We start from the raw sequence: 25,884 nt of genomic DNA, 5'->3' as shown, positions 1-25,884 counted from the left end.
GGTGAGGAACTAAGGGATGCAAAGAGGAAAACAATGATGGAAATTTGGCCAGTGAACAGGTGAGAATGTTCACACTGAAAGTTTAACCATCAGCTTTTGGAAATGGTTTTTGAGCTGGATCCAGTATAGACCCCATAAGAGACACACTCATTTTTTTCAGATCCGTTTATAAATTAGTCATAGAATGGTAGGACTAATCCATAAATGCCATCATCCTGCTGTCCTTTTAGCTTGCTTATAAGAGGTTGGTTGCCTTCATTTCCATGAAGAGGAAAGCCAGAACAGTAGGAATGTTTCCTTCTTCCTTCCCCCTTTTTGGACTGGTTCCATTACACTGTCTCCATGATGCTGAAGACAGACACTTTATGGACTAAAATTAGGCTTTATTAGCTATATTCCAGGTTCTTCCTTAAGTGACTCGGTGACTTTAGGAGCACAGGCTGAAAGGTACCATAAAGGCCATCTAGTTCAACCCTCTCATTTTATAGTTTATTGGGGAAACAAAAGCCACCCAGCATGAGTTGTCTCTTCTTCCCTACTTTATACCTCTAAACCCCTCTACCTTGCCCCTGATTCTCTCCTTGTCAAGGTCCACTCCTACTCTTAATTCCATCCTCTCTCTCTCCGTGCCCTCAATTTGTTTACTACCTCTATTTCATCTTCAAAATCTTCTAATTCCTTGGCTCTTTCCCTGCCACCTGCAAATACACCCAATCCTTTAAAAACTTCCCCTTGACTCCCACCTCCTTGTTACTCTCTTCTAACACTTCTCCTTTCCAGAGTCAAACTCATAGAAAAGTCAAACTCATTTCGAATCTCTCACTTCTCATTTATTTGTCAACACAATATAACATCTGACTCCAATATTCAATGGAAACTCTCTCCAGAGTACCCCAAAATCTCTTGCCTGCTAGGTCCAAGAGTTGCTTTCTCAGTTCTATGAGCCTACTTGGCCTTTCTGCAGTTTTTGACACTATTGACCACACTCTTTTCCTTTGACTTATGGAACACTGATCTCTCTTGAATCTTTTCATTCCTGTCTGACCACTCCCCAACCTCCTCTGCTCAATGATTTTTCTTTTCCCACCAAGTATAGGCATCCCCCAAGACTCTGACCTGGACTTTCTTGTCTTCTCTATCTACATACACTCTCTGCCATGGTGATCTTATGCGCTTCAATGGGTTCAATCAATTCTATATAGGTCACTTCTGAAACTATATCTCCTAACCTTATCTCTCTCCTAAACCCAGGTCCCAAATTGTCTGCTGGGTACTTCCCTCTGGATGTCCTCTAGGCATATCAAACTCAAAATGTCCAAAACTGAATCCAATCTATTTTCTACCCAATCCATCCCTCCTCCAAGCTTTCTTGTTTATGATTGGTGGTACTATCAGCCTTCCAGTTACTCAGGTTCACAATCCTGGTGTCATCCCAAACTCTTCCCTCGCTCTCCTTCCCACAGTCAATTGACTTCCAAGTCATGTCTGTTCTATTTCAGCAAATATCTCTCACATTTACCTTTTATCTCCACCACAAAGCATCTGCCCTGCTTCTCCTCTCTCACTTGGACTATTGCAATCACCTCCTGACTGGTGTTACTGCTTCCCTCTCTGATCCATCCTCCACATAGCTACCAAATTCCTATTCCTAAAACACAGGTCTACCATGTCTCTCCCCTACTCAAAATCCTTAATGACTTCCTTTTGGTTCTAGGATAAAATAGAAATTGTTCAGCCCAATCAGGCTCCTCACTACCTTCCCAGACTTGTTTCATATGACTTCTCCTGCCCTTTCATGCTTTCTAAATTCCAGCCAAACTGGCCTCTTAGCTATTACTCCAAACTTAACTTGCCATCTCCTATCTCAATTCCTTTGACCAGGCTGTCTCCCATACCCAGGATACATTTCCTTCTCACTTTTGCATCTTCAAATTCCAAGCACCACACCAGTTATCAGTGCTTCCTCCCTCTTCAAATGATGCTGCAGATAATTATCTATGTACTATCCTATACTCCCAGCAGAATGTAAGGAAATGGAAAACAAGGATGTTTAATTGTGCTTGAATCCCTAGTACCTAGTACAATGTTTTACACATAGGAAGCATTTAATAAGTATTGGGGAAGCTACGTTTCAAGTTCCTATTAAGAAAGTCAGAGAAAATAAGTGACTTTACAAAGTCACGTAAAGAAGGAAGCATTTGAACTCAAGCCCTCTAAGTACAAATCCATTACTCTTTCCACCACATTCTGACTCTCCTTCCAGAGAGCAGCAGGTTTGGCCCTCTCTGAGGCCCAATCTTTCTCTCTCACCCAGGGATCGAGACATCAACCAGCTGAAGCTGTTGTCATCCACACTAATGTCATCCATTGCTAAGGAAGAGGAGATTGCTGCAGACTTGCAACTCAAGTCTCGTGTCTTTTCTTTTGGCGAGTACAAGGGGGATTACCAAGTAAGTTCCTACAAGACAGGCCGGGGAGCTCTGGTTTTCCCCAGGACAGGTATGGAATGATCCAAAGTCCAAGCATTAAAATAGTGGGAAACCCATGCTCTGGAGGAAGAGCTGAGACTCCTCTACCCTCCAAGGGCCTGTGAATACCCAGAAATGCCTAGGAAAGCCACTGGCTAGTGAGAGGCATAGAAGAATAGAAGGAAGAAAGAGAACAGACACAGAAGGAGAAAAAGAAAATGTGAATGAATGCATTTATGAAAAACAAGGTGCCCAATGTTGAGTTTCATATTCTTAATCAAAGCCTGAGATGAGCTCAGTAATCTTGCTGACTGCTTTGGTCACCTCCTCTGTCTAGAACCCTTGAGTGTGGCTCTCCATTACCTTCTTTGACTCTCTAGCTTTCTCAAAAACTCTTCCCAGGCTTTGCTTGAACCTCTTTTGAAGCTCTATTATTCTTCTTTGTATCAATTATTTGCCTGCTATATGACCCCCTTCACCCATTAAATTATAATTTCCTTCAAGGCAAGGCTTTGTCTAGCTATCTTTGTATTCCCTTCAGGGGCTTAAATGTTTCTGTTACGGTGAATATTTACCTCGTCATAGCCACATAGCCTAATGACTGCTTAGTGAACAAATAATGAATGAATGAATTTGCCCTTTATGTGGATCTCATCCTTCCCTAGCCACCAAGCCCAGATCTATCTTTGTTTTGACACACTGTCCTTTGTGCCTGAAACAGAGCTGGGCATAGAGTGAGTTGCCCTCTTGTGAATGGATGCTTGTTGAATTTCACTTCATAAAATGATCCACTCATTACCTCTTGTTCTGCCAAGTATAATTTCTCTTTTCCATGTTAGTATTTTAAAAAGGCTTCTGAAGACGCTGATGTCCTAACTAAGTCTTCCCCAGGCTAAGCATCTCCAGTTCTCATTTGGCATGCATGAACTGGAGGCCCAATCATTATTCTCTGGCCAATCTCCAGCTGCCTAGGCTACGGTGCCCCAAACTCAACACCATACCCAAGGGGCAGCACCCTCTCCCATACATGTTGCTCTTCATAACTAAGACTGAATTAACTTTTATTTTTTGCCTCCATGTCATAAGTACTCTTGCCTCATGTTGAGGTCATACTGCAGACACACAGACATGCTCCTTGGCCTCACAAAAGCAGGAGAGATTACACATGTACACAGATGACAAGAACACAAAGGCATGGGCTGGGCTGAGGTCTGGTGTGGGTGGTGACAGGCTAGGGGCAGTCGAGGAGATCTAAGTCTCCATTCTTGCCAAAGAGGTCAGTCCAGAATATTGGAGAATGGGAGAAACTGCAGTAGAAGGGTGCCACAAAGGGGAGATTCCATCAATCCCATGAAGGACCAAATCTGGATTTAGAGGACATGGAGGGGGTAGAGGTGAGTACAGGAGTCGGGCAGAACTTGGAATTCAATTCAGTACACCGGCATATATTAAGCAACAACTCCCTGTAATACACTGTCTTCAGCACTGGAAAACAAGACAGAAATGTGATGATTCCTGCCCTCCAGAAGATTACTTTCTCTATGGAGAAATGGCATCTTGTTTGGGCCACAGCTGGGATGCCCATTTGACAAAAATTAAGTGTGTAAAGGCAAATGAATCATATAAGACTGGAAAGGCAGGAGACAGCAAGGACCTGGAGGACAGAAAATGCCAGGTTTGAGAAGTTTATATATTATCCTAGAGGCATCAGGAAGCAAATGACAATTTTTGAGCAGGGGGAATGACATGGTCAAGTCTATATTTTAGAAACAGGAATTTCATGGATGTGGTTGACCTAGATTATGAATTCCTCCTTTGGACTATGAGCTGAATAAGGCTAGAGACTCCTTTTGCCTCTTTTTTGGTTCCCCAGTGTTTAGTATAGTGCTTGGCATACAGTAGGTGCTTAATACATGTTTATTGATTGACAAAGAATAGACAAGCCCTTAGAAACTTCTTGGATATGGGTAGGGAATGGGGAGGATTAAGAAGAAGGAAGAGTCAAAGATGACTTCCAGGTTGTGAAATTGAGGTCTGGAAGAATGAATGGAGTAATATGGACAAGTGTGGAGAGATGGGACAGTAAGAGTCATCTTCAAAAGATATCTAACATGTAAGGCATCATGTTAGGTCCCATTTTGTCCAATCATTTGTGAGCATGGGCTGGATATATTGCCTGACTCATCATACTCCAAGAGATCAAAGGAATGTAATATGACTTGAAACTGAGCCATGAAGAATAATATTAGAGTGATAGAGATCAGGAGTCATGGGAGTGAGGACAGTTATCAATTGGTCCAGGTACCATGGTACTGGCAGGTATGATGATTCTCCTGCATCATAGGCTGAGAGTCTTGCTTGGTATGTTGTGATTTTGGATATAGTTTAGACTGGATGACTACTGAGGTCTTCGATGTGATTCTGTGAGTCCCCTGAATTAGATGCACCAAGACTCTCAAGCTAAAAGGAAGCTTGGAGATCATCTTGTCCAACTATTTCATTTTACAGATCCAGACAACCAAGCCCAGAGAGAATCGACTTTCCCAAGAGTGTGCAGAACAGGAATTCAGTAAACATTATTAGCATCTATAAAGTGCAAAGCACTGGACCAGTAGACTGGGGATATAGAAGTTGAAAATCAACCTCAAGAAACTAGAGTTTAGGAGGTTCAAGGGTTAGGGGAGAGAGTGGTGTGATGAGACACATAGAAATGTTTGATATAAGGTAGATTGTAAAAGGAGAAGAGAACTGGGAGAAAGAGAACCAGGAAAATGATCATGAGAAGTGTGATGTTCTGACCCTCCAGATCCACAGCTGCCCAAGTCATTTTGAAAAATGTGCAAATAATACTAGTGAATTAAATCTCATGTGTGGGAATAGAGAAACAAAGCTAAAAGATCAATCTAAAAGAGGAGTCCAATGAAGAATCTAGGATCCCTAACTTTTCACTCTATGGGGCTCTATGCCTAGCATCTTCCCTTTTGTCTACTTCCTTCCCACCCACTTCTAGAGCAAGATGTTGGCCAGTCTGAACAAAAAGGTGGTAGAGGTATACCGTAAATGCATTGGGGACTGTGAGTCCAGCCTGGGCACCCTGCAGATGCTCACCATTATTGAGCACCAATTGGATGAACTACTAGAGAATCTGGAGAGAGTGCCAGCATGGAAGATCGAACAGGTTGAGAAGGCCAAAGAAAAGGAACGAAGGATAAGGTGAGGCTGACTTCATTGGCATGAACACACCTTGAGTTTAAATAATATGCCGCCATCCTACCCTCCATCTAGATAAGCTTCATCAGTGTTCCTGGCAGCACATCACTTCTGTATCCCCAATGGTAACCCAGCACAACAATTCACACATAGTAGGCACCTTAATTGGACTTTTGTTGACTCTCACATGGCCCTAATAATCCTGGAAAGACATGGCTCAGCTGGCCTGGTCTGAAAGGAACAAAAGTCTGTTTTCCATCCCACTCCTTACATTCTTAAAATAAGGATTTCCAGAGGCAACCAGGTGGCTTAGTGGATTGAGTCAGGCCCAGACACCGGAGGTACTGGGTTCAAATTTAGCCTCAGACACTTCCTAGCTGTGTGGCTCTGGGCAAATCACTTAACTACCATTGCCCAGCCCTTGCCACTCTTCTGTCTTGGAACTAATATAGTATTGATTCTAAGACAGAAGGTGAGGGTTTCAAAATAAATAAACAAACAAATAAATAAATAAAATAAAAATAAGATATGGATTCCCTAAATGATTAAGGAGAAAGGAAGTAAGAGCGAGACAGTATGGTGCAGAAAATGCCCCTGCCTCATTTTGACTCTAGTGACAAGTCCTGCCCAGTCATCCCTTATACTGAGTCATGGGGGAAAGATGTCTAAACTTCTAAAGACCACTGGATGGGCCAAAGGCTATGCATGGTAAACCTCCAGATCCTGGGGAAAAGTGGAAATTCTCTAATTTGGGGGTGGGGGTGGGGAACAGACCTGTGATCCAATTTTTATAGCAACCTTAGATGAGAAGAGTCCCTCTACCCACGAGGGCAGGAGTCTACCCTGGCTTAGAGCTGAAGGGAAGGGCTTTGCCAGGATGCCTTGAGGAGGATTTGACAGACATCCTTCCTCCACAGCCCCTTCTCCATGATTCAAATACAACAGAACCAATCTTGTACCACCCCTGGGTACTCACTTCACTGATACCATGGTGGGATGCCAGGCTCCGGGCCCCTCCAGTCATAATTGGTGATCGATGCCAAAGTGCTCAGGAGGCTGGGTCAGTTTAAGCTGTTCTATTGGGCTGGACATTATCCTGGGGGAACAAGGCAGCTAGTGGCTCCCAGGTTGTGGGGTTCAGGGGGTGCCCAGGGGCACAAACAGGTCTTGGCTAGAGCCAAATGGACGTGGCTCTATAGCTCCCAAACACATGAGATTGGATTCAGCAAGATGGCCACATCAGGGAAGGCAGCCGGCATTCTTTCAGCAGGAATTCACCCAGGTTGGCTTTTCCAGCATGAATCTCATTATTGTCTTTTTTATCTGGCAGGTTGAGAGAAGAGAAAATGAAACTCCTGAAAGAGATGCAGGAGGAGAGGCTCAAGAAAGCCCTGGCCAGGGCCCAGGCGACTATTAAGAAAAAGGTAGGGAGGAGAGTGGGTGATGTTGGGCGCCCCTGGGAGGAGGGTAGGGGATGGGGAAGAGACAGAGATGGCATTCCAGAAGGCGCTTCTGGGCTCGTTTCTGCTCTTGGCCTTCATCTTCATTCAGAGGTAGGACCATGAAACCTCTTTCCCCCAGCTTCTTTGGCTGGGACGCCTGGAGGCCTGTCTTGGGTTCCATCATGCTTTAGAGTCCTAAAGGACAAGGGGACCTCCTGGCCCACCGTCAGTCAGGACCCCTGGGATATCCCGACAGGCTCCCCGCTGAAGCTGTGCGGTCCATGATGGTCTCTGCAGGGGACAAGCTCTGTGAGCCTTTTGGCACGGAAAAAGTCCTCGTTTCAGTCGATCCCCGAGTGTCCTAGCTCAATCCCCTCTCCAGTCTTCCAGGCAGGGATCGGGGGCTCCTGGTGACAAGGTGGCACTAAGTTAGCTTCAACTGTTTAAGCTTTCTCTTGGTGTGGAGTTGGTGCCTGCTGGGGTGACTGCCTTCTCCTGGTGAAGGTCCCTCCCATCCTCTCCCACCACAAACCTCTACAACTTCCTATTCCGTCCGCCAATGCTCTGTGTGGGGAGGCACCACGTGACCTGCGAGAAGGGCGCCAAGATGGCACCGGGGGCTCCTCCAGAGGGCGCTCTACACAAGCATAAACCTCTATCTTCCTGGGATAGGGGAACCTTTCTCAACATAAACCAAAAGGCAGATTGGACTTTTAACGGTCCCTGGTCCGGTCACTATTTCAAAGAGTTTCCCTACACGTTTCAGAGGCTGACTTGGGACCCCATTTTGCACAGTTAAGTCGGTGTAAAGCCCCGGAGCCATGTTCTGACGGAGCCCCGCTTCCTCTTTTCTCTGTAGACCGGCAGGAAGCTCATGTACCGCTCGGAGCCCGTGGTCAGCAAGGTCAAGGGTGATGAAGGTGAAACGTTTTATGACAGGGAGAAAGAAGAACTCCTCTTCTTCTTCACTTAGCCCATCCATGCACACGCACACGAACACACACACACACACCGTGGAGTCAACTGAGCGCTTGGAAGAGATGTCAAGGATCGAAGCAAAGAGGCTGTGCTGGGTTAGTCGTATGAATCAGTCGCTCTTACCCCCTTTCCTGGTGTCCCTGGACCTGTGTTCTTTCTGTGCTTGTAGTTAAACTAAATAAAAATCCGTGCTCCTTTTGGTTGTGCAAGGAGGCCCCGTGAAACAAGCTCAGATCCTCTTCTTAAGTCTGGGAATCCTTCCTAAGAGTGCTATAAAAGCAGCAGGGGGAGAGCAGAGAGGACGCCTTAACCCCCAACTCCAAGAGGAAAAGGCAATGGAGAAAGAAAGGTTCGGGGAATGGTCGTTAGCCCCAGTTTGGGCCAACACATTTTCAGCCCCCAAGAGCCACGACTCCTTGTCCCGAGTCATTTAAAACTGCAAGGGTAAGACCATAAAAAAAGCTTTATTATTCATCTGCATTTGGGATCACGTCCATTGCCAGCAATGAACCTCAAAGCCAAGAAAAGCCCAACTGCTAGTCAGGGCACGTCCTGGGTTATTCCATGTTGAAGCCAAAAACCTCCCAGGTGGAAGCGCCCCATGGGGTGGGAAGGAGCTGGGCTCCTGGAGGGGACGGATGGGGACCTTCTCCTGCCAGAACCACGCCTGCCGAGTGGGCAGGCGGCCAGGGAGGCAACATGCAATTCGATGAAGGCGGGCACATGAGAGCCATGGTCCCCACCTACAACTGGCTCAGAGGGGGCTGGATAGCGCCAACAGCAGGGCAGTCGGGGTCGCAGTGGTTTGCTGGAATTGCTCCAAGAAGCAAAAGTCTACAAATTCAAGAAATGCAGAGCAGGAGTAATCTGTATTCCTTTCAGGTCCCAGAAACAAAACAGCATCTTACACAAGCATAGACTTCCAAAGGCACAAGAAAAAAAAGCATTTCTGAATGACCCTGTGTGAATTCCAGAACTGTAAATAACAAATAAATATGTGCAAGGTTACAAACGCAAGCCCTTTGCATGGCACAGCTTCCTTTGTAAAAAAGATCCATTTATACATATTATACAAAGAACATTGGAGACCTCACCACAAAAAAGGTACACCAGCCGCATACCATATTCAAGTCCTATACATAATTTTATAGGCAGTCAGTACACACTTTCCAAACTATCAAGTGACCAATAAATGTAAATACACAAATGCAAAATGTAATGTTTTAAAAGGTTAACTCTATGGCCAAAATTTTATGTGGGGTATGAAACCAGGATGGCCAGCGGCATACTCCAAGGTGTGCACTATTGGCTCCCTTCCTGCTCTCGGGCACACTGAAGCCCTCATCTCCTGGGGTCTGGGGGCCGAGATCACTGCACATCACAACCTCCTTCTGATCACAGGCAAGGGTTTGACATGGCCTCCCCTTCCACCCAGCCCTCTGGGATCCTTCGTGTCCCAATATCTGGGTTCACCCATTCCCTTCTGTATGACTGCATTGCTGCCTTGAACTACAGTAAAACATGCTGTATGGAACATAGGCAGTGCAGCCTAGCGGATAGAGGGCTGGATTTGGAATCAGGAAGACACAGGTTCATATCCTGCCATGGGCACTAGCTGTACAATTCCTGAGCAGGGCCCTAGACCTCTCTAAGCCTGCTTCCTCCTCTGAGTAAGGCTTCCACAGCCTCTCCAGGCACCTGGAGCAGGACTGGCCCAGGGGCATCCAGCCCGCCTGACAAGTTCTGGGAAGACTCGGGTCTGAGGCCTGTGATGTGTCTTCTCTCAAGAACGTCTTGTGCTTTCTCCCCTTCTAATCTCAGTGCTCAGACCAGCTGACCCGAGCCCTCACAGGAGCTGTCACTTTTTAATGGAGTAAATGGCTGGTGGTTCAGGTCCCACAATGGAGAGGCAGTCACAAACGGAGTGGTGTGATTGAGCGGATCAAAGTGCTTGCTTTATCGCTGTCCTTCTCTCTTGCAAGGCAGCTTCCTACAACCCCAGCTGAGAGACCTTTTCCTAACAGATCAAGCAGAAGGCAAACAATATTTATCGATAAGTCAAGGAATCCTTTAAAGAAAGTCTCCGTGTGGAACCATAAAACAAGATACATCAGCTCCAATTTTTTCACATTAAAAAAAATTAAATTAAGCTCTGGAAACATCTTTTCCATTTTCCATAGCATGATTGCACTCTTTGCATCCCCACCCCGCAAAGCAGTATGAACAGTCTCATTCCAGGTCCTGTAAGTTTATCGTGCTTCCTGTGAACTGGGAATTATCAGAACCAGCATCATCCTCAGTTGAAGTGTGTGGCTCCTATGAAATCAAAAGAGAGTGGATGCCAAAATCAGAAGTGCTGCTCTATTGCAAATATGAATAGCATGGAACTAGGTTTTGAACAACAATGTGGAATTGCTCATCGGCTCCGGGAGGGGGAGGGAAAAATCACGTATTACAGAACGATGGAAAAATATTCTAAATAAATAAAGTAAAAAAAAGGATAAGAAGTGTTGGAATTTCTAAAAATGTTCAACTTAAATGGAAAAGGGAAGGCCCAGGGCAGCTCCATTATACTTCATTATACTCAGATCTTGAAGATTTTACTTAATATGGAGTTTCTATTATTTTTACTGTTAATAAAATGCAACACCTAACTAATATGAAGACAGCAAGAAACAGAAATGAGAATTTTGGAGTTAAAGACCTACTTGTATTTTTTTAAATGTGAAAAGCATTTCTTAGAAACCAAGTATATTACACATAAGGTATATCATTGATCATTTACATACACATAATTCATTTGGAGTTTTATTTTCCCAGTTGAGCCAATGACTTGAGCAAATTAAATTAAATTGCTCCCCTTCTGTTAAAAATGGTTATTTCTGGTCAATTCAATGCTCTACATTAGAATAAGATCATGAAAAATGCAGGGAAGAGCAACTGCACCATTTGTAAAAAAAAAATATGAAAAGAACACTTAAGAGTTTTAAAAATCTTTATATTTATACTATAAGACACAGAACTCTTATTTTCTCTACTGGAATGTGCCATAATTGCCAAAAAATACAAAGGACATATAAAAACCGGGCAAAATCCTTTTTTCTTTTGAAAGATCATCAAAGCCTCTTTGCTATCAGACATTTTAATTTTAATTAAAAACTAATGTTGGATACTAGTAATAAATCAATTAATTACCTTTTAATCTAATTTGGCAAAAAAAAAAAGTTCTAAATACTCATACCTGAAGTATATGGACTGGTAAATCCACAGTAAGCTGAGAATGTGGTGTGGAAGACTGAGAACTGAGCTGAAATGGCAGGTCTCCATCTCCAGGGGGATCATCCTGAGGAAGCAGCAATTAAATAAATTATTCAGGTGAACATAGAATAGTCTTATCTGTCAGATCTATGGAGAAGGGAAGATTTTAAGATCAAACAAGAGATAGAGAATATCACAAGATATAAAATGAATAATTTCAATTATATTAAAAAGTTTTTGTACAAATAAAACCAATGCAACCAAGATTAGAAGCAAAAAACTGGGGGAAAAAATTATAACAAATCTCTCTGATAAAGGTCTCATTTCTCAAATATATAAAGAACTGAGTCAAATTTAAAAGAAACCAAGCCATTCCCCAACCGACGAATGGTCAAGGGCTATGAATAGGCAGTTCTCAGAGGAAGAAATCAAAACTATCAATAATCATATGAAAAAACGTTCTAAATCCCTCCTGATTGGAGAAATGCAAATCAAAACAACTCCAAGATACCACCTTACATCTATCAGATTGGCCAATATGACAGTAAAGGGAAATAATGTTGAAGGGGATGTGGCAAAATTGGGACATTAATGCATTGTTAGTGGAGTTGCGAATTGATCCAACCACTCTGGAAGACAATTTGGAATTATGCCCAAAAGAGTTTTAAAAGAATGAATGCCTTTTGACCCAGAGCAATACCACTACTAGGTCTATATCCCAAAGAGAAAAAAAAAAAGAGAGCAAAAGGACCTGTTTGTACAAAAATATTTGTAGCTGCTCTTTTTTGCAATAGCAAAGAATTGGAAACTAAAAGGATGTCCCTCAATGGCTGAACAAATTGTGGTATATTATGGAGATGGAATACTACTGTGCTATAAGGTATGATGAAATGGTTGGTTTCTTTTTTTTTTCCATTTGAATTAATTTAGTCAATTTAGAACATTATTCCTTGGTTACAATAATCACATTATTTCCCTCCCTCCTCTTCACCCACCCTTCCTGCAGCCGATGAGCAATTTCATTGGGTATTACATGTGTCCCTGATCAGAACCTATTTCCATGTTGTTGATGTTTGCACTAGGATGTTCATTTAGAGTCTACATCCCCAACCATATACCCTCGACCTATGTAGTCAAGCAGTTGTTTTTCTTTGGTGTTTCTACTCCCACAGTTTATACTCTGAGTGTGGATAGTGGTTTTTCTTGTAGATTCCTCCAAGTTGTTCAGGATCACTGCATTGCCACTAATGGAGAAGTCTATTACCTTCAATTGTACCACAGTGTATCAGTCTCTATGTACAATGTTCTGGTTCTGCTCCTTTCACTCTGCATCACTTCCTGGAGGTTGTTCCAGTTCCCATGGAATTCCTCCACTTTATTATTCCTTTGAGCACAATAGTATTCCATCACCAACGTATACCACAATTTGTTCAGCCATTCCCCAATTGAAGGGCATCCCCTCATTTTCCAATTTTTTGCCACTACAAAGAGTGCAGCTATGAATATTCTTGTACAAGTCTTTTTCCTTATTATTTCTTTGGGGTACAAACCCAGCAATGCTACGGCTGGATCAAAGGGCAGTCTTTTAGCACCCTTTGGGCATAGTTCCAAATTGCCCTCCAGAATGGTTAGATCAATTCACATCTCCGCCAGCAATGTATTAATGTCCCAACTTTGCCACATCCCCTCCAGCATTCATTAACTTTCCTTTGCTGTCATGTTAGCCAATCTGCTAGGTGGGAGGTGATACCTCAGAGTTATTTTGATTTGCATTTCTCTGATTATAAGAGATTTAGAACACTTTTTCATGTGCTTATTAATAGTTTTGACTTCTTTAACTGAAAATTGCCTATTCATATCCCTTGCCCAAAATGGTTGATTTCTATAAGAACTGGAAGGACCTACATGAACTGATATGGAATGAAATAAATAGAACCAGGATAAAGTTATTCAGAATAATTGAAACATAGTGGGATGATCAAATGTGAGACTAACAACAATGCAATGATCCAGGACAGTTCTGTAGGATTTATTTAAAAAATGCTATCCACAGCTAGAGAAAGAACTGTTGGGAGTAGAAATGAAGAAGAAACACATGATTTATCACTTATTTGGAAAGATGATTGGGGGTTTTGGTTTTAAAAGATTACTCTATTACAAAAATGAACAATATGGAAATAGGCTTTGAGTGATAATACATGTAAAACCCAGTGGAACTGCTTGTCAACCATGGGAGAAGGAAGGGATGAATGGAGGTAGACAGCATGAATCATGTAACCTTGGAAAAATTATGTGTAGATTTGTTACTGGAGTAAAATAAATAACATTTTTTAAAAACCATTCAAAACTCCAAAGATATTTCATCCATCTTAACAATTTCTTTTTCAAATTTTTGTATCTAATTGTGAATCTTGAAATTTCTCAGACTTGTGAATGTTAAAAGATTCTCAGACTCTACCTTAGAACATTTGGTTAAGACCATTCCCCATTTTAAACAATGAAGGTACTTGATCAGGAATGTGAGAACTCTAACCTTATTCCACACATACTTAAACATACTTTAGGGGAAGATAAAGTTGTAAACTCTTTTCTGAACAATGAAAAGTACTTAAACCCATACTTATAATAAAGGGAAAAGTTCTTAAGCTATAAGAACTAACCTATAAAGGTCAAGCAATTTGTGAATTTACAAGGAACAAAGAGCTGAGAAACTTACTCAGAGCTTTCCTGGTGTGAATTACTCAAAAATCCACACCTTCTTAGGTGTGGACTAAGAATGGTCTGACCTTTGAATAACGTCTACTGTGATTGGTAGATGTAAGAACTTAGGGGAGGTGACATAGGAGAAAATGCCCTTTAAAAGGAGACAAAAAGCTCTCTCAGAAAACAGTCAGCTGGGAAAGGCTGCCTTGAAGGGTCTCTCTCCAGACTCTCTTGGGACTCATTCTGAAATATTCAGATTGAGGATTGAGCTGGTGAAGTCAGCTGAAATGGAGCTGGCCTGGTGTCACTAGAATCCTTGCTTGGACAGATCTTGTGGTGAGTGATTAAGGACTGACTGATCTTTTCTCTTAGGGCTTAGGCCTGGGTTGGCCAGGATTGGCCAGGGCCAGCTTATCCCTTTCTCATTATTCCCTCTTTTTCTCTCTCTTTAATTCCTCATTGTATTATTAATTAAATTCTCTATAAAACCCAGTTGACTTGGGTATATTCATAATTGGGAATATTTCCCTGGCGACCACCTTATATTTGATTTAAAAACAAAACACTGTAGTGAAAACATATTTCCTGCGGTTCACAATTTTACTCACCCACTCTTATATCTACTACAATTTAGTTCTTCCACTATTTTACTTATTACAGTTTATGGCATCCCACTCTTTTAAATGTTACATAATCTTCTTCACTGCTATCCATGAGAAGTTAGAAAAAGCCAGAGATCATCTCATCCAACTTGTTCATCTCCCCAATGAGGAAAGAGACATGACTGGAACTGTTAGCACTAAGGAGCTAGACTCCTAATTCATCCAGCTCTTGGGACTCCCTGTTGTCATCACCAGGCTGTGAGTCTGAGCAGCCTCCACAGTAATCAATCCAAACACTCCTAATGAACTGCCTGGCCCATTTTCTGCTTTGTACATCCAGAAGCCTCTCTACCAGGTCTCAGGAAGCAGTAGGACAGAGTAGGCCAGGACCAAAAACCCAGTTATAACAGAGGGCACGGACAGCATGGGGTTTCAACTAAACCAGTTATGAAAGAGAGGAGATAGTAGCCTATTCTTTCAACTCCAACATCCCAGGTCCACTGCTTGGAATGTAAGTATTCCTCACCTCCCCTTTCCAGCATACTTGTTTTCCTTCAAGGCTCAGCTCATGCACTGCCTCTCCACATTATCCTTTAATAACCTGTGTGCAAGCATGCTGGGTTCTCCAAATAGAACATAAGCTCTTTGAAGGCAGTGGCTATTTCTCTGGATCTGTATCCCTGGCACCCAGCAAAACGATCTGAATCTTTGAGAGCTTCAAAGTCTGGTGAAATACACCACGAGGGAAAATGTCTAAGGTACATGAGATTCTTCTGCTGGCTCTACATTGCTCTCCATGTCCAATGATTTATACTGTATCATCAACAATGTAAAAATGAGCTGTTTGGGAAGACTGAAGACCTTTGTTCAACACAATGATCAGACAGGATTCCAGAAGATCCATAAGGAAGTAAGTAGGCAATAGATACACGTTTTGGGGTATGGATAACATAAACAGTTGTTTTGCTTGACAATACTTATAACAAGGGTTTCATTTTTATTTATCTTTTCAACTGGAGCGACAGAGACAAAACAAATGCTCAACAATGGGATAAAATAAAATTTAAACAAATTATTTTATCTGCAAACCAATCCTTAGCCCTTCTCGCCTCCTGCAATCTATTAAAAAAAAAAAAAAAACCTTTTATTTCTCTGAGTGGCAAGACTTTTCCTGGAGACTGAGATTTACCCAGGCTGCTTCACCTTCAAAACACTTTTCCTCAGTTCCCTTATTAACTTCTTCCTGACTTCACTCTTCTAATGCCCTTAAAATTCTTCAAATGAGCTCTTGATTCCTACTACCATTACCTCTTCCCCTACTTTGCCTCCTCTTAGCTCTTTATTTTGATGCTCTGGAAGGCCTCTGCACCAATGCAAACTATAAGCTCTCCACTCTGCATCTCAGTACTCAATGTCTCCTTAGTCTAACTAGACTGGGGCTACCAAGGTACCACAACTCCAGTTCATTACACTTTTTGTCTTGCCTGCACACAAGTCATCATTGATAAAATGTTTCAGACTGCTTAACTCCATCATGTATCTTTCCATCGTTCTTTGGGTTTATGGTTATTTTAATTCTTTTGAAATCAGTGTTTCATGACCCAAAGCCATATAACAACAATAGACAAAAATTAATTGTTGAAAAAGGCAGGCTTTTTGCAGGGAGGAGCCATTTGAAATCACAGGAAGTGCTACAGGACTTCCCCAATGTAAGCCAGAGTAACTTCTTCCTCAATTGCTGGCCCTGCCTGTCTGCCCATCACACTTGCCTAAGTGCTGCTGCAGGCCAACTGACACACTAGTTCAATGAGCTGTTTCCACAAGCAGTTGTGGGCCACGTTCTGGTGCCAATGCCTCGGGTTTTTACTGCTATAATGATGTGCTTCATACTCCCTAAGAGGAGGGGTTCAGTACAAGGCATCGGGGGTGGCCTGCAAAGGGCAGCATCTGGAGGACAAATCCCGATTTCCCTGAAGCTGCCTTCACCAATGTGCCCTGCCTGCTAGTGCAGGGCTTCCTGCTAGGCCCTCTAGGCTGCCTCCACAGTTACTCCCTCTGGGTCAGTCTGAAAGTACAGGGGACCTCTGGGGCCTCCTGCAGTCTCCACTGGGGGAGCAGAATAAGCGCCATGCTTGCCCCTAAACAGCACTTTAAGCTTTATAAAATATTCTGCCTAAATACTCTTGAGTTATGGACAATCAGGTAGAGGAAATGATTTAACAAATGAGGAGAGAGGCTCGGGAAAGGTTAAGTCACTGCCTCGCCACACCACTAGCAGACTCTGGCAATGTGGCTTAAGCCTAGGTCCCCTCACCAGGAGCTGCCCTACCCATTGGGCAATTTCTAGACACACAGTAACCACACTAGTCAGCATTTATCGAGCTCCTCCTGTGTGTTCTCAGTCTGGATGCTGGGCTGAGAAGAGGAAGCCTGCCTTCTAGACCAAAGCTCTAGCACTCTGCTGCCCAGGACTCTGCATTAGGTGGTTGGGTGTCGCAAAGAAGGCACTGACTTGATGCAAGTTCTGGTGGCCTGAACCCAGACTGCCTATGCCTCTGCTTGTTTATACTCATCATACACCTCCTGGAATACCCTACCTCTTCCCCCTTCCATTTTTTTAGACTTGCTAGATTCTTCAAAACTCAGTTTCTCTCAACTAGCTTACATGGAGATCTCCTTTCACGGAAATGATAGTCTATTTCCACAAAACCAAACCTTAAATGTCCTGGCTTCTGTCTGCTGGGCTCTTGAAGTTGAAAAAATGAAAGCATGGGCCAGGAAAAGGTAGGAAGATGTGAAGAAACTTGAGGGAAGGTGGAGCATGGGGGCAGATTTAAATGATGTGGGCTTGGGGACTGGAGGCCTGCAGAGTCAACAAGACAAAAGGGCTCTTTGCTACAATTAACCTTAAAGGGTAAGAGAGACCCCAAAAGGGAAAAAGGGCTTTTAAGCAAAGTTCAAGGAGGATTTTGCAGTAATTTATAGAGAATGTTTGGGTTTTAGCCAGTATCAAATAACTCTCTGAATGTACAAAATCTAAAGTAGTCTTTCTCTTGAGTTGGAGAAAGTTACAAGGGATGGGCAAATACCTGTTTTTTGGGGGTTTTTTTGGTAAGCTATATAAGAAAGAATAAAGCAGTCCTTGAAAGAATGGAAGAAGTACTTAAGAAAGAAACAAAGAAGGAAAAAAGTATGTGAATTAACAAAGAGCTCTAACCTCTATCAGGTTAGAGGACAAAAGAATATGAGAGTTTATAAAAATAGCATGAAATATTTGGAGCTATGCATCTTGGGAAAAAGCAATTTACTGTGCTAAATATGCCTTTGGTGATTGATGTCAAATTTCAGATTATTAAGTAATGGTCACAGAAATAATAGATATGGTAAAGGCAATTGATGATTCTTTGCAGAGGGGAACCAAGGCGCTTGTCTTTGCAAAAGAGATCTTCTGAGGCAGCTAGGTGGTTCTGTGGATTGAGAGCCAAGTCTGGAGATGAGAGGTTCTGGGTTCAAATCTGGCCTCAGACATTTCCTAGTGTGATCTTGGGCAAATCACTTAACCCCAGTTGCCTAGCCCTTACCATTCTTCTGCCTTGGAATGGAAACTGAAACTTAATATCAATTCTAAGACAGAAGTTAAGGGTTTAAAAAGAAAATAAGAGGTCTTCTGTCTTCCCAGTATGCAAGATGTGATAGAGAGCCTCCTGAGTACTGTCACAACTGACCGTTACTACCTGCTTCTGGTGACTCATTCTGGGACAAAGGGTCCCAGCAGAAAGGACCAAGGAACAACTGCTTAAATAAACTGAAGCCCTTAGAGACATTTTCCTCACTTCTACATTTGAAAGTGAGGCCTCAGGAATGAAAGACAGATCTGGAGATTGAAGAGCTTTCAAGGAACATGGTATCCAAGAACAAGACTCGACTTTCTGATCTGTTATATATTAGATAATGAACTCAATTAATTAAAAGGGAGGAAAGACATGGTGTTGGCCAGATGAAATGTACTCCCCAAAGCCTACATTGCAATTCTGATCAGAAGAGTTTTAAAAAGTAAAATGGGGGGGGGGGGGGAGGAAAAGGGGTAATGGAGCCAGTTGGGTAGCTCAGTGGATTGAGAGTTAGGCCTAGAGATGGGAGGTCCAGGGTTCAAATCAAGCCTAGCCATGTGACCCCGGGCAAGTCACTTAACCCCCATTGCCTAGCCCTTACCACTTTTCTGCCTTGGAACCAATACACAGTAGTGATTCTAAGATGGAAGGGAAGGGTTTAAAAAAAAAAAGTAAAATGGGGGGTGATAAAATTCCCCACAAAGATAGTCAAAGAGTAATAAGAATATGACCAGAAGAGATGACAAATAATTCATGGGTCAACAGGAAAACATATGCCCACATATGTCTACATTAAAATACACTGTGCATGGAAAGAAAAAGAACAGACTTGAGAACTTTGGCCTAAGGAGGTAAATTTGACCTTATATTTATCACGGAGGCTTGGTAAACTGGAGCCAATGACAAAAATGGTTCTAAAGGGTACAGACCTTTTAGGAAGAGTAGATAGCTAGCTAGATTAGATGGATTGATGGATAGATGGATAGAGAGAGAGATAGAAAGGAGATAGAAAAGGAGAGAGAAAAATAGTGGAGAAATAGTGAGTACATTAAGATACTTATGAGAGAAACTGAGGAATGGAGTGGGGAAATACATGATGAAGAAACAACTGATGTGTCATATGGTAAAATAGTGGCTCCCTGGACAGAATAAAGACTTTAATGGAAAGTTTGGAAAATTGATCCCAAATGTGGCATGGAAGAACATGGTAGCAATGGGAAACTTCAACTGACTTCAACAGAGTTCCCTCTCTGTAGAAGGTGGCAGCTACTAAACTTGTGACTTGCCCTAATACGTCTTACCATTGCTTTTTGTCTTCACATTAAAATCATCTCCACTATATCCTTCTAGTTTAAGTCTCACCATGAATATACCTACTATCAGCCCATATCTAGGAGCCTCTCCTCTCCAGCCTCTGGTAGGGGCCGTGCTTTCTGGAGCCATCACTGATTTTCCAATGACTTGGAGAGTTCAACTCTTTTCAGGCATATTTTGCAGTATTCTGCAGCAGTTCCTAAAAATTGTGCTATTTATCTGAATTTCTCATACTGTTATTTTTCACTACACAATGATGTTGCATTATATTCATGTTTTCAAATAACTGATGTTCTTGGACTTTCTGAACCCTGGGATCTCCTGTTTTGACAGCTTCCATTTCTTGCACTGATGGCTTCTGTTTCTCTCCTCCCCATCACTGCTGCCAGAGGGATTCTCTTAAGTGAAGCTCTAACTAGCTCAAATTCCTGGCTTCCTGGTATTGCTTCAATCAAAAAGTCGTTGCCCCACTTAGTCATCACTGCCTCAACCACCCTTCCAGCCTTGGCACCTCTAACTCTCCAGCAGCCAATCTGGTCATCTCTCTCTTTCTCCTCACATGTGGCACTCCACACCTTGGCCCTCGACCATCCCTCATCTCTGACTCACAAAACCTTGCTCATTGTCCATGTTGCTCAAACACCACCTTCTCCACAAAGTCTCTCCTCTCCTCCTAGCTGTCCCCAGTGGGACAAAGTCAACAAGCTACCTCCAAAAGTTATGGTGGCCACAGGGTCTTCTGGACAGCCTCAAGTTTGTATGTGGGCTGCAGATAAGGGGAGGAGCATCAGGAGTGACAGGCTAGTGAATGTTTTTAATCCCTTACCTTCTGTCTCAGTATCAATTCTAAGACAGAAGAGCAGTGAGAGCTAGGTAGTTTAGAGTTAAATGACTTGCCCAGGGTCACACAGCTAGGAAGTATCTGAGGCTAGATTTGAACCTAGGACCTCCTGCCTCCAGCCCTACCATTCTCTCCACTGAGCCACCTAGCTGCCCAGACTAGTGAATTTATCTTTAGCCTTATAATATGTTTTTCTGTAAGAATTGCCTAATTTTTCTATTGTTGCTAAGTTGTTCCCATCTGGGGGTCTCTTTATTTGTATTGCTTGGATAGAAGGGGAACTAAATGCTCCTAGTTGATCAAACTATAATCTCGTTACTCAAAAGGCAGAAGTGATAATACTATGAATAGCACTTATGACTGCTTCTAACCACCAAGGAAGAAATTTGGTCACTATGATGGAAATTATAAGAATTTGGGGAAGTGGGTAGAAACAAGTGACCACTCTGGCATGGACAGTTTGCATGTGTGACCCTTGCCAAGTGACTTAACCTCCTTTTGCCTTAGTTTCCTCCTTTGTAAAATGAGAACAGGGTTGGGGTCAAAATCAAATGAAGAAATATGCAAAGCACTCACCATAGTGCCTGGCACACAGTAAGCACTATATAAACAGTAGCTATTAACCATCAATACACAAGAAGATAAAAGCCAAATATAATCTGACATGATTCCTAGATGATTCTGTGACAACAGATTTCAAAAGGTTTACACAAAGGATAAGTAGGATCCAATAGGATCCCTCCTAGAAAGTTTTCTAAAGATATCAATTTATTTGTTGAGAGAACTAATCTATCTAGAAGAAGGATGGAGGGAGAAGCCACTGAGGATGAATCTCAAAGTGCAGCAGGAGAATGACGGGAGCCTAAACATCAAATGATCACATGCAGTCTGTCTCCCCCACAGGCTTACCAAAAAGGGGAAGGGGGAGCTATTACCTCTGCCAGAGGAAAGATCTGCTTAAAAAAAGGATGGATAGTAAAAACATGACAGTGAGAAGGCTCAATTATTTATCTGTGATTTTGCCACTATTTCCCCCTTTAGAAAGAATGATCTCTTGGTGGAAATGGGGGGAGGGGGGAACAAAGACAATTAACAGGAAGTTGAAAATGAAGGTAAGTGAGAAGACACTTAAAACACCCACCTGCCCTAAATAAGCAATCATCAGATCCCATCAACCTTTGTACCCACAGAAGCTCTGAAATGGAAGAAACCTCAAAGGCCAATCAATCAATACTCATTTAGTGAGAGTCTACCTGGTGCCCAGCATGAGGAATAATACCAAGACAAAAAAGAATCCTCATTTTTAATGAGCTCAGGGAGGTTACCTTCCATTCTATTCCAAATCTGGAGAAAATTCTCTCTACAAGGTACCTGGTTGCTGGTCATCCAGTCTTTGCCTGAAAACCTCAAATGAGGGGGAACTCAGGCAGCCCTTTCCACTAGACCCAAAGAGTATTACTGTAAACTCAATGTCAACCTGGAAAACCATCTAGTGGAGTATCCCAGAGATATAAGCTTGACCTTGTTCAACATTTTTATTAATAACTTGAACAAAGCCAGGAACAGTTAACAAGTTAGATAGTAGTCTAAATCCAAAAAGATGTTGATCATCTGAAACCCTTGCTGCAATGCCTATGGGACATAATAAGGATATAGTTCTAATCAGTGACATAAGTACAACAAGGGGAATTTAGGTTAGACCACCCTCCCTGTAAGAGATCCAGGGGAGCAAAGTCAGGGCATTACCACACAGCTGGTGGACCTCTGGGTTGATGTGGCCATTCTGGAAAGCAAATTGGAATTACGCTAAGTCAGTGGCTAAAATGTTTGACCATTTGCTCCAGAAATCCCATTGCTAGGTCAAAAACAGAAAGGACATGGACATACATTTATACACACATACATGCTATAGTCATAGCAACACATTTTATAGAAGCAGAAGCAGAAACAAAGTAATTGTTCTTCAGTCGGAGAATGACCAAAAGCTTATGATTTCATAACTATAATGACCTATTACAGAATAGTAAGATATAATGACTACAAAGAAATCAGAGAATTATGAGAAGACTTGTATGAAAGATGCACAGAAATTAAGCAGAACCAAGAAAACCACGTTGGACACTAATTAAAGGCGTATATAACCCCACCAGTGCCCAACACAGAAGGATGATAAATGCTTGCTGAGTTGCCTTTGATATAGTAGATGATATGAGTCACTGACTAAAGGCAAAACAACTATTTTTAATGTCTGTGCTAAAGTCCTTCACAGGACACTCTGATGCTTTCGCATTTCCCTACCCAAAATGTTCAGAAGTACAATAGGAAATTAGAAATTTTTGAGGAGATGATGGAAATATATCCCTAACAAAGACTTAAGTTCTGGAGGTGGGGCAACACAAAATCTAGATGCCTGGAAATGTGGGGAAGATGGATGGCTCATGCAGAGTTTAGCCAAAGACACCAGAGGCTCTGGAAGGCACCTCTCACTTTGGACAGAGCCTCCTAGAGAATTTCTAGGACACAGGAAATTGCTGAACAAAATGAAGAAACAGATGGATTGCTTGCTATCTGCTCTGGTGGAACAAGTAGAAATATCTAGAAGCAGAAAACAGGCATTTTGTATGAAATTGGTGCTAACTTATTATTTCTAGATAAAACCTAAACTTGACCTAACCTTCAGACCACTAACCAACTTCTGCAGCTCCTCATTTTCCCCTTAATCATACACTCTTACCTGCAATAACTGAATCTGAACAAACTGAGCTCCAGTTGCCGGATCTCGTACTGTTAAGCCTCCATTTGGCACTACAATATTCCCACATAATCGACTGCTAGGACTTGTGGAGAAATTAGTCGGACTCACTTTGCCACCTTTTAATTTCCTTTGAGTAGATCCTGATGACCCTGAAATGAAGTAGATAAACCGATAAATTTAGTATGCTAAATTTAGTTTGTGTATGTTTCTTTCTTGAATCATTTTACTTCCTACGTAGAGTCAGAAGAGAAACGCTGCAGGATACCTTTTCCTAGAAGACTTTAAAATCCCTTATGAAGAAAAAAGCCTAGGTGCCTAACCCCAGCACTGTTAAGTTCTGCTAACTTAAGTTAACATTAGTTAGCTTGATTTGGTACTAAGCAGGGCAACACTGAATATTTCCTGCCATTTCTAATACTTGAATCATTTCAGGATGTGTGATTCTTTAGTGCGGATGCTTGTTCCACAAAGGATGCAACTCACAATCTCTCCATGACAGTGAAGTCTTTGGGGAGTTTTGGTGGACAAAATTTCCTCCCATGGTGGCCAAATTTCTCTGAACCTCAGCAACTTCCCTGGGTCTGTACTCAAAGCCTTTGCAACTTACACTATCCCAGAGGCTGTGCTGCTATTGCCTTTAAGAACCCATGGTCACCCTCCCACCACCACCCCAATGCCTTAAGGTGGTACTGGAGTAGGTATTTATCCTATCTCTAATATGTGCATGAATTCAGCAAGGTTTAAATGCAGAATTATTAGGTCAACTGAGCATTTATGTTTTTTTTCATATTCACCATTTCTAGTATTCTAGCAGAAAAGGATTCACATGTCATACCCCACACCATTGGCAACAATTCATCTAAATATTAAGCTCAACATTGCCAATTTAATTAAAAAGTCATTGCATAAGGAAAACTTGATCTTTTTGGCCACTTGTTTTTGGAAGAAGAGGCCCAAATCTGTGATATTTCATTTTGTATGGGTAACTTCCAGCCAGGAAATTCTTTCCATGAATCAATACTGACAACTCATTTGCAACTTACAGTCTGACAGAGCTGCCCAAGGATTGAGATGTGAAATTACTTGTTGAGGGTCCCACTTGGCTAAATGGCCATATTCCAGAGGTTCCTAGGACTGAAACCAACTCTCTATCCAAGCCATGATCCTACCTACATTTACTTCACTTTAGTAACACAAAAAGGGGAAAGACTTGAACTTAAAAGAGTGATTCTTATAAAGTGAATTCGATTTTCAGTTATGCTGCTGTTAAGGGAAAGAAATAGAACTTTCAGTGTCTCCTTGAAAATATCACCCAGTGTCTAGGGGTCTCAATTCCCTAACCCCAAAATAAGAAAAGTAGATTATATGCCCTTTAAGAACCTTTCAAACTCTAAATTCTGTGATGATCTTTATTAACCAATGCTGCCCATCTCCTGAGAGAGAGGTGATGCCCTCAGAGAGCAGAATGAGACATACTTTGGGGACATGATCAATATGGGAGTTTGTTTTGTTTGATTATACTTATATACCACAAATTTTTGTTTTTCTATTTTCCCCCAACTGGGAGAGGAGGATGGGAGAAAGAGAAAATAAATTTAGTAAAAAAAAATTAATTTAATAAGACTTATTAAGTATACAATCTTAAGTGAATGTTGTTTCTCGAAATCACCAGCAGATGGCATCATTAGGGCATTTCCCATCTGGCCACAGTACAAATGGGCCAAATTAGCTTCATGTGGCCAGAATGGGATATAGCTTTGTTACCACCAAACTGGCTAAGAGCAGACCCAAAATCTAGCCTCTGAGGCCGTCCGGCTGGGGATAAATCGGAATGGTGCTAACCTCTTCAAGACATCAAAGACTAAAAAACACAGGCTAAAGGAGTCCAATGCAAGCCAGATTCTTGCCTCATTTCTGGGGGTCTAGCTCCATGATTTGGGATCAATGCTACCCTCTTTGCTCTGCATATGCTGCACTATCCCATCACCTGCTCTGCCTCAGAGGGAAGGCCTCTTGGTCCCTACAGCACCCACTGCCACCCCAGGGGCAAGATCCTGTGTTCTTGGGGCTCTCTGTGCCCTTGGTCTCTTAATCATCTAAGGAACCCAAAGTTTCTCACCCAGCCCTGATGGTTTATCCTGTGGATAAGAACACTGGGGGCTGGGGAAACTGCTGCTGCTGCCTTCTGCTCACTTAAAAGTGGAGGGAGGGAGCAATGGAGGGAGGAGGGTCTCTGAGGACTTTGACTGCCAAAGTTGGAAAGTCTTCCCCATATTTTAAGCCCTTGCTTAGCTCTTCATCATTCCCACTGTGGCCCCTGAGTTGGGAGAGAACTTTCTCCTTCAGTGACAGAACTTGGGGACATAAGAAAGCAACGTGTTTCTAGCTCATTACAAATGGGGGCACAGCAGTGAAGACTGCCTAAAGGCAAGAACTGTAAATGTGTATTAATGGCCAATGTTTCAGGGAAGGGCTCTGAGCTCCCATGTCCTGCTTGATCAAGCTCCTGCAGAGGAGTCAAGCCTTCAAATGAGAAAGAATTCAAAACTAGCCAAACTGATGACATTTTAAAAAAGAATAACTTTGGCCATATGTGATTTTTGCCTTACACACTGACTTTCAAACCTGACATTCAAGTAAAACATGACTTCCCTATATTTTTTCCTGGCCAATACAGTGTAAACAAAGGTAAGGAGGAGAAA

General features: G+C 42.3%; 2 protein-coding genes and 1 long non-coding RNA gene across 9 annotated transcripts in view; 1 reads left to right on the top strand and 2 right to left on the bottom strand.

The window, feature by feature from the left end:
• Nucleotides 1-7,010, bottom strand: part of LOC130455457 (uncharacterized) — a 36,191-nt gene extending 29,181 nt beyond the window's left edge. The window contains exon 1 of the long non-coding RNA XR_008913437.1: nt 6,655-7,010. This is a non-coding gene — a long non-coding RNA (uncharacterized LOC130455457). The remainder of the gene's footprint in view (nt 1-6,654) is intronic.
• The window catches only part of CFAP100 (cilia and flagella associated protein 100), a 54,487-nt gene extending 46,162 nt beyond the window's left edge, over nt 1-8,325 (top strand). For 2 of the 3 annotated variants that reach the window (XM_056804711.1, XM_056804710.1), the window contains exons 13-16: nt 2,315-2,450; nt 5,479-5,681; nt 7,009-7,102; nt 7,980-8,325. In XM_056804711.1, the coding sequence (XP_056660689.1) occupies nt 2,315-2,450; nt 5,479-5,681; nt 7,009-7,102; nt 7,980-8,093 (547 nt within the window). In that variant the 3' untranslated portion in view covers nt 8,094-8,325. The remainder of the gene's footprint in view (nt 1-2,314; nt 2,451-5,478; nt 5,682-7,008; nt 7,103-7,979) is intronic. The other variant, XM_016424512.2, reaches the window with a different exon arrangement.
• A 218-nt stretch (nt 8,326-8,543) lies between these two features.
• The window catches only part of ZXDC (ZXD family zinc finger C), a 34,568-nt gene continuing 17,227 nt past the window's right edge, over nt 8,544-25,884 (bottom strand). Inside the window, exons 8-10 of one of the 5 annotated variants that reach the window (XM_007500285.3) lie at nt 23,162-23,331; nt 11,340-11,441; nt 8,544-10,414 (exon numbers count right to left, since the gene is read on the bottom strand). In XM_007500285.3, coding sequence (XP_007500347.2) covers nt 10,328-10,414; nt 11,340-11,441; nt 23,162-23,331 — 359 coding nt within the window. In that variant the 3' untranslated portion in view covers nt 8,544-10,327. Of the gene's footprint in view, nt 10,415-11,339; nt 11,442-23,161; nt 23,332-25,884 lie in introns of those variants that run through there. The other 4 variants (XM_056804708.1, XM_007500286.3, XM_056804709.1 and 1 more) reach the window with 4 other exon arrangements.

Source organism: Monodelphis domestica, chromosome 7 (assembly GCF_027887165.1).
Source record: "Monodelphis domestica isolate mMonDom1 chromosome 7, mMonDom1.pri, whole genome shotgun sequence".
Lineage (NCBI taxonomy): Eukaryota > Metazoa > Chordata > Mammalia > Didelphimorphia > Didelphidae > Monodelphis > Monodelphis domestica.
Note: the sequence above shows the minus strand (reverse complement) of the source record. Positions and strands in the feature narration are given on the sequence as shown.